The following is a 15,491-nucleotide window of genomic DNA, read 5'->3' on the forward strand; positions in this document are numbered from 1 at the left end:
TGTTACTATAGGAATTATCATCACAACACATTTTTTTTCAAGAGGCAACATATTTTCTTTCAATATACTGTAAATTACCAAAGCTGCTCTTTTCAAAAGATTACAATAATTGAAGAGGAATACCGTATGACAGCTTTTTTTAAATTCCCACTCCTGATCACAGAGGGTAGACTCCTGCTCTTAGGTTTGTACTGTTAGCTCTGTTGTGTCACAGTATCAGCCAAGAATCAGACCAATGGCTAGGTTTACTGAGCAACACTGGCGTTGCTAGGGGGTGGCTTTTGGGGCTATAGCCCAGAATCTGGGGCCCGTAGCCCTGAGTCTCTGCAGGGTTCCCCAAGGGGAAGGGGAGCTCTCTGGGGACCCTGATGTAAGGGGGGCTCTCTGGGGATATATACACACACACATACATACGTATATTATATACATGTGTATGCCCGCCCAAGCGTATGACTTTCTTTACTACGCTGCTATGGGCTCTGGCCCCAGATCTTTTGTAGACCTAGCAACACCCCTGCTGAGCAATTGCAAATAGAAATATGAAAAGGTACAAGAATGATTGAAATGATTATAGGAGATAGATACAGACTCTAAAGCTGACTACACTCTAGTTGATTTTCAAACAAATGTTTGAATGATCATTTGTACGACAATTCTCAGTAAATTTGATGATGTGACAAATGTTATTTGAAAACATTTGCAGAGCGCAAATGCCTATAGTGCAATATAACCACTGAAAACGTTTATTACAATAATCAATAGTTCTACTTGTGGAGTAAAAGATCAGAAATAGACAACATTGTGGTGGAGGGGGGTGGATCGGCTGTGTCACTGAAGAGGGGGGGGGGGGGTGTTCCTTCCCTCCAATCATGACTCAGAGCTCTTCTCACTGAGATCTGCAGTGTGAAACTTCAGATCTCTGCCCCCTCCTTTTTATTGCCAAGAGAACCCAAGTGTAAACTGAGCACTTTGAACAGCTGTAGAGGACAGATAACTGCAGATAAACAGGTACAACTTACAGTGCCTTGAAAAAGTAATCATATCCCTTGATATTTTCCACATTTTGTCATGTTACAACCAAAAACATAAATTTATTTTATTGGAATTTTATGTGATAGACCAACACAAAATGACACATAATTGTGAAATGTAAGGAAAAGGATAAATGTTTTTCAAAATTGTTTACAAATAAATATCTGAAGAGTGTGGCGTGCGTTTGTATTCAGCCCATCAATACTTTGTAGAACCACCTTTCGCTTCCATTACAGCTGCAAGTCTTTTTGGGGGTGTCTCTACCAGCTTTGCACATCTAGAGAGTGACATTTTTGCCAATTCTTCTTTGCAAAATAGCTCAAGCTTTGTCAGATTGGATGGAGAGCATCTGTGAACAGCAATGTTCAAGTCTTGCCACAGATTCTCAATTGGATTTAGGTCTGGACTTTGGCTGGGCCATTCTAACACATGAATGTGCTTTGATCTAAACTATTCCATTATAGCTTTGGCAGTATGTTTAGGGTTGTTGTCCTGCTGGAAGATGAACCTCCGCCCCAGTCTCAAGTCTTTTACATACTCTAATGCCCCAAACACACGGTCGGAAATGTTGATGGAAAATCCGATCGTGTATGGACTCTATCAAACTTTTTCTGTCAGAAATTTCCAACAGAAAAAGTTTGAGAGCTGGATCTAAAATTTTCCGACAACAAAATCTGATCAGACTTTTTTTCCGATCGTGTGTAGAGAATTCCGACGTACAAAGTGGCACGCATACTCAGAAAAAATCTGGAGACGAAAGCTATTGGCTACTGGCCTCTAGGTAGTCCTGTCGTACATTGTGTACGTTTCCTCGTTCCGAACGAACGGATTTTCCGACAATTTTGTGTGACCGTGTGTATGCAAGAAAACGTTTCGGCCAATATCTGTCGGAAAAAATCAGACGGATTTTGTGGTTGGAATGTCCGACCGTGTGTATGGGGCATAACAGGTTTTCTTTTATGATTGCCCTGTATTTGGCTCCATCCATTTTCCTCCATCCATTTTTCCATCAACTCTGACCAGCTTCCAGGTCCCTGTTGAAAAAAAGCATCCCCACAACATGATACTTCCACCACCATGTCTCACGGTGTGTTCAGAGTGATGTGCAGTGTTAGTATTCTGCCACACATAGCGTTTGTTTTTAGGCCAAAAAAATATTTTTATCTCATCTGACCAGAGCACCTTCTTCCACATGTTTGCTGTGTTCTCCACATGGCTTCTCACAAACAGCAAATGGAACTTCTTATGGCTTTCTTTCAACAATGGCTTTCTTCTTGCCACTCTTCCATAAAGGCGAGATTTGTGCAGTGCTTGACTAATAGTTGTCCTGTGGACAGATTCTCCCTCCTGAGCTGTGGATCTCTGCAGGTCCTCCAGAGTTACCATGGGCCTCTTGGCTGCTTCTCTGATTAATTCTCTCTTTTCGTGGCCTGTCAGTTTAGGTGGATGGCTATGTCTTGGTAGGTTTGCAGTTGTGCCATACTCTTTCCATTCTCGGATCCATGAGATGTTTAAAGCTTGGGATATTTCTTTTATACCCTAACCCTGCTTTAAACTTCCCCACACTTTATCCCTGACATGTCTGGTGTGTTCCTTGGCCTTCATGATGCTGTTTGTTCATGAAAGTTCTCTAACAACCTCTGGGGGGTTTCACAGAACAGCTGTAATTATACTGAGATTAAATTACACAGAGGTGGACTCTATTTACTAATTAGATGACTGGTCAATCCGTTCCACTAGATTTTAATTAGGGGTATCAGAGTAAAGGAGGATGAATACAAATGCACGTCAGACTTTTCAGATATTTATTTGTAAAAAAAATTGAAAACCATTTATCATTTTCCTTCCACTTCACAGTTATGTGCTATGGACTTGGATTGCTCCTGAACACTCTGAACTCTTGCGACCTTAGGTTTGTAGTTTGACGAAGATCTATGTGATCTTCTGTGTATGAACATTGGTCTGGCTACTGATTACGTTCCAGTTGCTTACCCATGTGTGACCAAAGCTTGTCTCCTGACTACGTCTCTCATCCTGAGTGCTTACTTGTGCATGACCCTGTCTTGTCTTAAGACCATGTCTCTCATTCTGGCTGCTGACCTGACCCTGGCTCGGGTTCTGGACAAACAAATGCCTCCCTACTGGAAGTATAGTCTCCACGTTGCTTCACCCAAGTTCTCCCTCTTAAGTTCCACCCTACACTACCGCAGATATACAGACTGTCGACCGCGGCTTCTCCTGTAGTGTCTCTAAGGCTCCATTCACACTTGTGTGACTTGTCATGTGACTTTGGGGTCCATCCCATGTTTTCCTGTGAGTACTGTCCATATCTGTGTGACTTCAAAGTAGTCCTGCACTACTTTGGCCTGACTTTCATGTGACTTGAGGTCCACAGACCTCAATGTAAACCCTCAAATGTCTCATGAAGGTCGCACCTGCACCATATCGATGCGATTTTGATATGACTTTGGATGAGTGCAACTTGTTCAAAATGGAAACATTTGTTAGGTTACTTTATTTTCTAACTAAGTAAAAATTTTCAGAATGACTGTAATTTGAATCGGTTGAAAATTGATCGACCGATTCAAATTCTGTGCGAAAAATAGCTGGTTGTTAAGGAGGGGTCGGGAGGCCGACCGACGTGTCCTTAACAACCGATGACTCATCAGCTGTTTTTACTAATTTTTTACACTTTTTTTGGTGAATGCACCCCATACTCATTCACATGGGTGGGGGGCTGGGATCTGGGACCCCTTGTTAAAGGGGGCTTCCAGATTCCAGTAAGACCCCCACAACCACCACCCAGAGTTGTGGGGAAGAGGCCCTTGTCCCCATCAACATGGGGGCAAGGTGCTTTGAGGTGAGGGGGGCAGAGCATGGCCACCATGTTGAGGTCATGTGGCCTGGTAAGGTTCTGGAGGGGGGAGCGCTGACCTGTGGAGCTGCATGCTCATATAACGGTCTGGTATGGATTTTGGGGGGTGCTCTGTCGAAAAATGTCCGCCTATCGAATAGTGTCCCCCCCGTACTGCGCAGGCGCAATGCTTGCGCAGTACGGACCACAAGGAGATTCGGAAAATCTCCCAAGATGAACGGCGCCTGCACCGTGAGTCCAGGTGCAAGCCCCCCCATCGAAGTGGAGATAGGGCTGCACATAGTTAGAGGGCCCCTTGCAGGCTCGTTTCGCTCGCCACTCTTCAGGCACGGCCTCGCTTCCCTCGGCTCTTTTTTTATTCTAACTCTATGTCCACTTGGATGGTGGGGCTTGAACCTGGACTCATGGCACAGGCGCCATTCATCTTCGGATATTTTCGGAATCTGCTTGTTTTGTGTACTGCGCATGTGCAGTACACAGCGGACACTATCCGATGGGGGACAGTATTTGAGATGACACTGGCATTCTTTTAGTCAAATTTCAGGAGATATGTAAGTGGGCTTCACCTATAGCAAGGGCATGATTTAACTTTGCTCAACACTGCACAGTTTTTATCTACAGACCACCAAAAAACTATGCAGGTAAGGTATAAGAAGAACTATGCCTTTAAAGCTTGCTTCTCGTTCATAAAGAAGAGTCAGCTTGCTGCCTGCTAAAATTAATTAAATTTATTTTAATTTTACATTTACCCTATTTTATATTTTAAGCAGCTTAACTACTTCAATACTGGGCACTTTCACTCCCTTCCTGCCCGGGCCAATTTTCAGCTTTCGGTACTTTTGCACTTTGAATGACAATTGTGGGGTCATACAACACTGTACCCATAAGAAATTTTTATCATTTTTTTGAGCCAGATATAAAACTTTCTTTTGGTGGTATTTAATCACCACAGTTTTTTTTTATTTTTTGCTAAACAAATGAAAAAAGAACCAAAATGTTGAAAGAAATGTTGTTCTCAGTTTCTGTTATAAAAGTTTGCAAATAACTTATTTTTCCTCTTCACTGTTGAGCGCTAATTAGGCTGCACTGATGGACACTGATGAGGCTGCAATGATGGGCACAGATGAGGCTGCACTAATGGTCACAGATGAGGCTGCACTGATGGGCACAGATGAGGCTGCACTGATGGGCACAGATGAGGCTGCACTAATGGGCACAGATGAGGCTGCACTAATGGGCATTGGTAGGCAGAGCTGATTGGCACTGATAAGCTGCACTAATAGCTGCTGCACTTATAATAAGGACACTGATGATCAGTATGTTAACAGCCTTGCTAGCTATCTGTACTCCTTTCCTCACATAGACACACAGTGTGTGAGGAAAGGATTGCCAATAACCGGCAAGTCCATTTACATGTGATCAGCTGTGACTAGACACAACTGATCACATAATAAAGGGCCGCTGTGATTGGCCCGTCATTGGCAATTTGTTATCAGCTGTGTCCCAGGAAGCACACAAGTAGCATGATTCTGGGAGGACGTCCATGGATGCACTCCCAAAACTAGAGAGCCATGGTAGCCGTTTTTCCGCTACAGTGTGGCAATGAGGTGTTTAAGGAAGCTTTTCTGACAATGTTTTTTATTGCTTTCTGTGCTTTCTAGTTCCAATGACAACTGTACTTCCAACTTCTTATATATATATGCTTTGCAGGGAAGGAAATAAGGGGAAATCATAACAGAAAAATAAAAATAAAAAAAACTGACAGATTTTATCTCTTCCCCACTGAATCAAAAAACACAACCAAAAACACACAAACACACACACACACACACACACCACATTGCATACAGTTTGCTAAAGTACTACACAAGTCAAAGCTGTGAATCTACCCAAAGACGTACTGTGAAAATATTTAACCTGAAAACATACAATGTTTAAAATATAGCCTGTATACAGAATACATATTGATTGTTTATTTCATATGGAATTTATTTGTTTTAGGTCTGAAGTACTTACTCCTTCTGCCTCCACATTTGCAATAAATGAGTCCAAGCTGTCATCAGTTATATGCCCAGCAACAACTATTTCACTGCCATCAAAGTAGTGTTTAAAGGTGTTCTGAGTGACGTTAGCTGTGATATTCTCAGGATATTGCATTGTAATGTCCACCAATGTTGGATTTGCTATTTCATTATAGAATCCCTGGAATAAATATAAACAGAATTAATTTGTAGAAACTTTTAACAAAATTTGTTGCAGATTCCTGCCCATTTTTTCTTTGAAGAAAAAGCCCTCTTATGATTACATGAATCTTAATGTGAGTGACTTTTTCAATAATAATCAGATTATGCACTTTCAGAGTTCTAATGAGGAACGTTGAAGCGTCTGCATCCCTTTAGAAGTAATCAACTCTCAGGAAGTATCTCACCAAAAATAAAATTTCAATTGCAGAGAATGCCTACATTTTTACTTGTATCTTAGTATAGACCTCTGGGAAAATCAATGAGCCAATCATACAAGCAAGAATGCCTCCAGGTTGCCATATAGCATTGAATTTTACAAAAAATGACAGCACTGCAGATTGTAGAAAAGGTAACTTATGTTAACATCGAATTTCAATATGGCTCCACAAAACAATATGGCTACACGCAATTGTATATGCTATTTTGTTTTTTATATTTGCTATTTTTCCCCAAGAAAGTGGACTTGCCCTTTAAAATTCCATTGACATTTTCACAGTCTTGCCTTCAAATATAAACTTTTAGGAGCTGTCATTAAAGCAGAGTTCCAGCCTCAAAAAAAAAAGAAGAAGAAAATTCAGCAGCTACAAATACTGTAGCTACTGACTTTTAATATAAGGAGACTTACCTGTCCAGGGATCCCGTGATGTCGCCCCCCCCCCCCCCCCGAAGCCTCCATCAGCTCGGGTGCAGACGCTCCCATCAGCCATTGCAGCTGGTATTTTTGCTTGAACTCCGCTTTAACTTACTTAGCAGAGTCTGGATCTCAAGTGTCACCATATTGGCAGGGCGCGGAGAATGGCTTTGACAAACTGATTCATTGTCAATGTTAACCAATGATGGTGCATGTTTGTAGGCTAAAATGGCATGACTGTATGCTTACTAGCTACCTGTGCCCAATGGATTAATGGGTGTCTAGTTACTTTTAGCCATACACAGTAGTACATTTTCCTAAAATGTTACATAATAATGCATGAATGTACTAAACTGATTGGTGGGAGCTCATATGAAATGAAGGGCTGTGTTGGTGAGAGCTGTGGAGCACAGGGCTGTGGTGTGAATTGATGTGTATCACAGGGCTTTGTTGGGAAGTGATTTGGAAAAATTAGTGTTGTAGGTCAAAGGTGTACAGGGTACTATGCTATGTAGGGCAGCAGTTAGAGCAAAGGCAGGCAGACTAATGCCGTGTACACACGTTCAAATTATCTGGCGTGCTTGGTACTTGATCCAGCGGACCAGAGTCCGCCAGACCAAGAGTGGTCTTCTCTTCTTCTCCACAGGGTGATGTCACATGGTGACCCTGCCCCTTATGATGTCACGGTCCCAGCATCCTCCTGAGAAGATAGCGGAGGAGTCCGGCGAGAAGATCCCCGAAGACGGAAGAAGAGAAGACCACCGGAGCTGTCTAATAAAGTATTTTAAAAACAACTGTGTTGTGTTTTTTTTTTCTGTACACTTTTTTTCCCCAGGTGAATGGGTAGGGGTAAAATGTACCCCATACTCATTCACATACTTATTAAAGGGGCTCTCGGATTCTGATAAGCCCCCCGCCTGCAGACCCCTTCAACCAACAGCCAGGGTTGTCGGGAAGAGGCCCTTATCCTCATCAACATGGGGACCAGGTGCTTTGGGGTGGGGGGGCCGCCCCCACCCCCTTTCCTGATTGGCCGGGCTGCGTGCTCAGGTAAGGGTCTGATATGGACTTTGGGGGGACCCCCATGCCTTTTTTCGGCGTAGGGCTTCCGCTTTAAATCCATACCAGGTGACGGGGCTAGCGAGGTGTCAATCTCGCTGATGAAAGCAGCGACATTCACTTCCTGCGCTAGTTCCGTCTACCTGGAGCTACATTCAAAATGAACGGACTTTACTCTGTGTGTGGGCAAGTCCGTTCATTTCAAAAGTCCAGTGGATTGTCCGCCGGACCTAGTCCGCTGGAAAAGTCCGGTCATGTGTGGGCAGGTCCACTCGTTCGGAAAGTCCGGCGGACCTCCGCTGCAAAGTCAGGCAGGTTGTCTGCTTGTGTGTACGCGGCATAAGGGGACCCATCAGACACTATATTTAAAGGAATTTCGAATTTTTATTGTTTCACTTTAAGCATCATTAAAATCACTGCTACTTTAAAAACAATCTTTTTTTTACTTTTTTTGCATTGGTACATGCCCAACAGGGCAGTAGCCAGGCCCCCATACCCTTTTTAATGGTCAATTACTTACATATAAGCCTTCAAAATGGGGACTTTTGATTTTTCAAGTTCAGGTCCCATAGACTTGAATGGGGTTCGGGTCCTAACTTTTGCAATGTTCGAGAGTTCTGGCACAAACTGAACCAGGGGGTGTTCAGCCCATCTCTAATCAGCAGTATGGAGCTCTCTTTTTACATCAAAAACAAGAAACATTGGTCAAGATCTATGAGCGCCCTTGATCCAGCTTGCTTATTGATTGGACTTTGACAAACTCTTCGAACAGACTTTGTTAAATATTTTCACTTTTACACCCTTTGTTTTTTAGTTGCATTTCTCTTTTTCATTTGTAATACCCCTTTCCTGTAAAATATTTTTGTTTGCACCATTTTACCTCCTTACTTATAAAACACATTTTTTAAAGTAAAATTACCTCTGATGCACTAATGCAGAACTTAAAGAATCCCTCTTTTTGAAGACCCCTACTATAATGGTAAATCTCTGGATATACCTATCTGTGATGACAGTGTGGATTACAGACATTTATGTAAAGTCACAATTGCTATCACTAACATTGTGAACATTTGATATTCTATGATTAAAAATATCTGGTGGCATGATTGATTTGGGGAATGAGAATGTTAATTGCTTAGTTAACCAAACCCAGCAACAATCACTCTCAGTCAGCTGGGGGTGAGAGTGTCTCATTGTCGTGTGGGAGTGACAGTGTGGTGTGAGTTTAAAGAGGCATTTATCACAAGTTGGTAAAGGTGGCCAGGCGTTGACACTGCATCCAATACATGTATGACCAATGGCGCAGGCAAAATATGTGTAATAAAGAGCAGGTTTACCTGAGTGGTGCTGACTACAGCCATGTTTTGGAGAGTAGTGTGGGAGGAGGTGAGGCAGAGCAGAGCCATGGGGGAAAGAGCAATGGCAAAGTTGGGTGTGGGAAAACAATGCTACTATTGAGATTGCTGTTGTTAAGAAAGTAGTAGAAAGCAAATAGTGAAGGGCAGGTGACATGAAGGTGGCTCATATGTCCTAAAAGTTCAATGTTATACCAGAACCCTCCATATGCACAGACTGGGAAGTAGCATACTAGTCTCTTTAAACTATAATGGAGGATAATAATGAAACTTGTTTTGAATGACCTGCTATAATCCAATAGCAACTATTTCATGGGAATTAGGATAACCCCCTTAAGACAAAAATTTACCTGCATCTGCAAAGTTGCATCAGAGTCCTCATATATACGAACAGCAACACCAGAATTTTCCAGTGCTAGCTTTTCCAGAAAAGGATAATCAACACTATAACCAAAGCCAAGACAATATAGGGTGTATCTTCCTTGGATTGCTCTTTTCGCATTTTCCTGAATTCTTGTTGGATTTGATACACCTTAAAGGTAAAATATTTCTAGTTCAGTTGCAAGACATTAGAGGACAGCATAGTAGCATCTGTTCATGCATTACAACACACTCTTCTTGGACCTCATTCACATATTTTCGGTTCTGTGTGGTGCATTAACACACATGCAAAACACAGTGGTGACTTGGATATCATTGGGAGGAGCCACTTCTAGTAGTGTGGGTTTCTGCAAAAACTTTAAATGATGACTTCGCTTCACTGGGGCTGTTTTGGGCAGTGCAATCTTTTAGTTTAGCAAAAGGGTTGCTTTAAGCAGCCACTGAAAATAGATAATTCACTAAACTTTGGTGTGTGTAATCAGAAAAGGCAAAGACATGACTGGGGTGGAGTGTTTTGTATCTACTGTATTTGTATTGAATCAGGTTGGAGTGTATGGAACATACACTTTTTATTGCCCAGAAACAAAAAAAAATCCATAAAACTAAAGAAGCAAAAAAAAAAAAAAAAGGAGTTATTCAAGCAAATGTAATCAGAATCAACTTACCAACATTAGCTTGACCATCCGTGAGCAATACTATTAAAGACACACTCCTCTCTGGAACCTGTTTTAGCTCATGTGCTCTATCCAAGAGATGAACCGCTTGCATCAAGGCAGCATTAATATTTGTTGCTAGAATAGGAGAAAACATTTCAATGCTGCAATGCAACAATCTTTAAAGCTCTGGGCACAAAAACCTTCATTTAAATGTATTCCTGAATACCCGCAAAGTATATAAACCAACTTTGTGTGCATTTGCAAACCTAAATATTACCTTGTAAAAGTAGCAGTGACACCACTGTGTGGTGCATATCTTGTACAGAGAACAGAGCTGTAGAGGGGAGTTGGCAAGCCCCACCCACTACAATCTGCCTACAGAAAATTACAGGAGGGGGCGGAGACAAGACCAGTCACCATGCACAAGGAGAGAGCAGCAGGGACCAGACTTTATTAGAGAAATTTCCTGCACAGAGGCAAAGTTTTACACTGGATTACGGCAAAGATCTGCAGGAAATAGACAAAGTACATCAAGATTTAAAAAGGAATACACATGACTTCCTTATCCCAGAGTTCAGTTTTAACAAGTGTGGCAGCACGCAGGTAAAATCACCTGGTTGTATTCAGGATGGGAAATATGTGTGTCCTAGATTCAGGCTTTATGCAGACTTTTACAATTAGAGGGGAAGAGTTAATGAGCCCAGCTGTAGTAAGTGGGCTCATTAAGACCTCTACAAAAAACCCCAGCATGCATAGGGAGATGCTCCATCCTGGAACCAGTTTTGTGTGTATAGACTGGGGAGTCTGAGATCTGTTCTGTGCGGTGAGTTAACGCCTGTGTGGCAAACCCCTACAATAGGGACAGGGACTGGGGCAGCACAAGGCTGCACCCAGTTGTTAGACAGGGAGTCTACGTGTGTAGTTAGAGGTCAAGCTGACCAGGATTTATTTTCTTGTTTTATTTTGTTTGGCTGTTATATGTATCACTGCATGTAGCCTAAATAAACCGGATCTTTTGTTTTTTGCACCTACAACGCTGTCTGCTGTGCCTGACTTTGTGTTGTGAACCCATCCAGGGGGTCACACACACCCGCTACCGAGCGAACCCCCTCACAGTTGGTGGAGAATTTTGGCAGTTTTTTTTTTTTTTTTTTGTTAAGGCCAGCATGGAGGAGATACTGAGACAGCTGGCTCTAGCAAATGCAAACCAGCAGCAAACAAATGCAGCTTTACAAAAGAGCCTTGCAGCTCAACATCAAGCCCAGCAGCAGGCAAATGCAAATCAGCAGCAGAGTTTGGAAGCCCAGCAGCAGGCAAATGCAAATCAGCAGCAGACAAATGCAACTTTGCAGCAGAGTTTGGAAGCTCAGCAACAAGCCCAGCAGCGATCTGAAGCCCGCTTCATAGACCTGTTGCAGAAGCAAGAGCAGAATTTTCAACAGCAAATAGAGACATTGATACAGCAACGTCCGCAGACCAATGAGGCAAGTGGGTACAATAATACCGCAACCTTTGGTGTGAGCCGTTTACTGACAAAAATGACTGGAGAGGATGATCCGGAGGTGTTTTTGACCACATTTGAAAGGACTGCTGAAAGGGAAAAGTGGCCTAAGGAGCAATGGGCTGGACTGGTGGCCCCTCTGTTAACTGGGGAATCGCAGAAAGCTTATTATGACCTAGAGCCTGACCAAGCAAAAGACTATGTGGTGCTAAAAGCAGAAATATTGGCACGGCTGGGTGTCACCCTGGCAGTCCGGGCTCAGCGTGTGCATAACTGGACTTTTCAGGTTGGAAAACCTCCCAGGTTTCAAATGTATGATCTCATTCACCTGAGCAGGAAGTGGCTGCAGCCAGAGATTTTGACCGCACCAAACATTGTGGAACGTGTGGTTATGGATCGTTTCCTGAGAGCTCTTCCTACTGCCATCCAAAAATGGGTAAGCCATGGAGACCCAGAAAATGCAGATAAACTTGTGGATCTGGTTGAGAGGTACTTGGCTACAGAGAACTTGACCACCTCTTCCAGGGACTCACGGACTTTCCCCCCTAAGACCAGATCATCCCCAGTGGCGGGTAAGATGACTCCAAGGGGTGAGGGTGGAGAGAGTGAGAGGGTGGGAGTTCTACCTAAGGTCTGGCGGGAGCAGCCCAGGAAGCCCATGCTGCAAGAGGCAGCGAAAAAAAATTATTTGCTACCGCTGCCGGCAAGAGGGACATATTGCAGCCAATTGCCCAGTTGTGGATGAGCCTATGCAATGTGACTTTATAAGGGAGAGACGTCAGTCGCTGTTTGCGACAGTTGCATGCACTGCCATTCGGGGACCTGAGAAACATTTATGTAAAATGTGTATTAATGGTAGACATGTTAATGTGTTGCTAGATTCAGGTAGCCTGGTAACATTGATAAAAGCTTAATTAGTTACTACAGAGGTCTCTGGGAAGAACAGGGTGGCTGTTATTTGTGTGCATGGGGACACCCGAGAGTATCCTGTAACTTCAGTGTTTTTTGAGACCCCCAAAGGTAACCTCTCTCATCAGGTGGGGTTAGTGTCTCAGTTACCACATGATGCTATTGTGGGAAGGGATTTTCCAAAATTCTGGGAACTCTGGGATTGTCCTGAGGCCCCATTGGTGCCCCTATAAACCAGGAAGATGACCAGAATTCCTCTGGGAGTGGTGAGGACTCTCCTGAATTTCCCTTGTCGGTATTGGCGGGGGAAACTCGAGAAACTCGGGAGGAGCCAACATCCTCAGATGAAAACATGCCGTCTGTGGAGTTTTCGGATCTTGAGGTTCACAGGGAAAATTTTGCCACAGAACAGTTAAAAGACCCCACCCTAATAAAGGTACGGGAAAATGTGGTGAAAATAGATGGCGAGTTAGTGAACCCAGATAAGGCTTGCCCTTATCCTTACTTCACTATGGAAAGGGACCTGCTATATCGAGTGGCTCAAAGGGCAGAAGAAACCATTGAGCAACTTGTAGTGCCCAAACCTTACAGGAAGTTGGTGTTAGAATTGGCTCATGGACACATTCTGGGAGGTCATCTGGGGACAGAGAAAACCAGAGAGAGGGTATTGCAGAGATTCTATTGGCCTGGGGTCATGAAGGAAATAGAAAAGTATTGTTCCTCCTGCCCTGTGTGTCAGAAGTCGGCACCTATGCCACATTTCCGTAACCCACTGGTACCTCTTCCTATCATTGAGGTCCCCTTTGAGAGGATCGCAATGGATTTGGTAGGTCCAATAATGAAGTCTGCTAGGGGGCATCAGTACATTTTGGTTATATTGGACTATGCCACCCGTTATCCGGAAGCAATTCCTCTCCGAAATACCTCGGCCAAAACCATAGCCAAAGAGCTATCCCTTGTTTTTAGCCGCGTGGGTATTTGTAAGGAACTGCTTACGGACCAAGGTACACCCTTTATGTCCCGGGTTATGAAAGAATTATGCAAGTTGTACAAAGTGAAGCAATTGCGTACATCTGTGTATCACCCCCAAACAGATGGGTTGGTTGAAAGATTCAACAAAACCCTAAAACAAATGTTAAAGAAGGTGGTGGATAGAGATGGAAAGAATTGGGATTGTCTAATACCCTATCTGATGTTTGCCATTAGGGAGGTACCCCAATCCTCTACGGGTTTCTCACCCTTCGAGTTGCTCTATGGGAGACACCCAAGAGGGCTTCTGGATATCGCCAAGGAAACTTGGGAAAATGAGAGTTCTCCTCACAGGAGTGTGATTGAGCATGTCGCCCTGATGCAAGATAGAATTGCACAGGTAATGCCAATTGTAAAGGAACATTTAACCCAAGCACAGTTAGCACAGCAGAGAGTGTACAACCGTGGGGCCAAGACACGTACTTTTTCTCCGGGGGATAGGGTCCTGGTGCTAGTCCCTACGGTTGAAAGCAAATTTCTGGCCAAATGGCAAGGTCCATATGAAGTAATTGAAAAAATTAGTGAGGTGAACTACAGGGTTAGACAGCCAGGAAGGCGAAAGCCGGAGCAGATCTATCACGTCAATCTGCTGAAAGCCTGGAGGGATAGGGAATCCCTAGTCGCAGAGACTTTGTCACAAGTACAGCCTGATTGCTTAGTTCCTGAGGTTGGAATAGCAGACACCTTATCGAAACCCCAACAACAGGAGGTTAAAGAGTTTGTACTTCGTAACAAAGAGATTTTCTCTGAGCTTCCGGGACAAACATCTGGCGTAGAGCATGACATTATCACCCCGCCAGGAGAAAGGGTAAAACTAAAACCTTATAGAATACCAGAGGCCCGACGGGAGGCAATACGTGGGGAGGTTCAAAGGATGCTGGAATTGGGTGTGATAGAGGAGTCCCAGAGTGACTGGTCCAGTCCTATTGTACTAGTGCCCAAACCTGATGGGAGCTGGCGGTTTTGTAACAATTTTAGACAAATAAAGTTACAAAATTTGACACCTACCCCATGCCACGTATAGATGAGTTGGTTGACCGGCTGGGAACAGCCCGATATATGACAACTCTTGATCTCACCAAAGGGTATTGGCAAATTCCCCTGGCCGAGTCGGCCAAGGAGAAAACTGCGTTTGTAACCCCAGATGGGGCATTCCAATATAAGAGAATGCCGTTTGGGTTACAGAATGCACCGGCAACATTCCAGCGGAAAATGGATAAGATTCTGAGGCCCCATCATAAATATGCTGCAGCTTACCTGGATGATGTGATTATCCATAGCACAGACTGGGTCTCACATTTGCCAAAAGTACAAGCAGTCCTAGACTCTATCCGGGAAGCTGGGTTTACGGCCAATCCAAAGAAGTGTACCATTGGACAGGAGGAGGCCAAATATCTTGGGTACACTATTGGGAGGGGGGTGATAAAACCCCAAGTCAATAAAGTCGAGGCCATACAGAGTTGGCCACGTCCCAACAGCAAGAAACAGGTACGAGCCTTTCTGGGAATCGCTGGCTATTATCGACGATTCATTCCCCATTTTGCTTCTCAGGCTGTGCCCCTCACCAACCTGACAAAAGGGAAAGAGTCGGTTATGGTTAAATGGTCCCCAGAGGCTGAGGAAGCATTTCAGTCCTTAAAAACAGCCTTATGTAGCCAGCCAGTGTTGTACTCACCAGACTTCTCTAAGGACTTTGTTGTACAAACTGATGCATCAGACGTTGGGTTAGGAGCAGTGTTATCCCAGGTCTGGAACGGGGAAGAGCACCCAGTCATTTACCTCAGCAGGAAGTTAAATTCCCATGAGGTAAATTACTCCAC

The 15,491-nt window shown here is 43.7% G+C and overlaps 1 protein-coding gene across 2 annotated transcripts in view; it reads right to left on the bottom strand.

Moving 5' to 3' along the window:
* The window catches only part of LOC143927808 (inter-alpha-trypsin inhibitor heavy chain H3-like), a 122,523-nt gene that overhangs the window by 51,617 nt on the left and 55,415 nt on the right, over window positions 1–15,491 (bottom strand). For both annotated transcript variants that reach the window (XM_077452187.1, XM_077452188.1), the window contains 3 exons: window positions 10,242–10,367; window positions 9,546–9,727; window positions 5,924–6,109 (listed from right to left, as the gene is read on the bottom strand). In XM_077452187.1, the coding sequence (XP_077308313.1) occupies window positions 5,924–6,109; window positions 9,546–9,727; window positions 10,242–10,367 (494 nt within the window). The remainder of the gene's footprint in view (window positions 1–5,923; window positions 6,110–9,545; window positions 9,728–10,241; window positions 10,368–15,491) is intronic.

Source organism: Lithobates pipiens, unplaced genomic scaffold (assembly GCF_037356315.1).
Source record: "Lithobates pipiens isolate NorthernLeopardFrog02 unplaced genomic scaffold, aLitPip1_a1.2 Scaffold_23, whole genome shotgun sequence".
Taxonomy (NCBI): domain Eukaryota; kingdom Metazoa; phylum Chordata; class Amphibia; order Anura; family Ranidae; genus Lithobates; species Lithobates pipiens.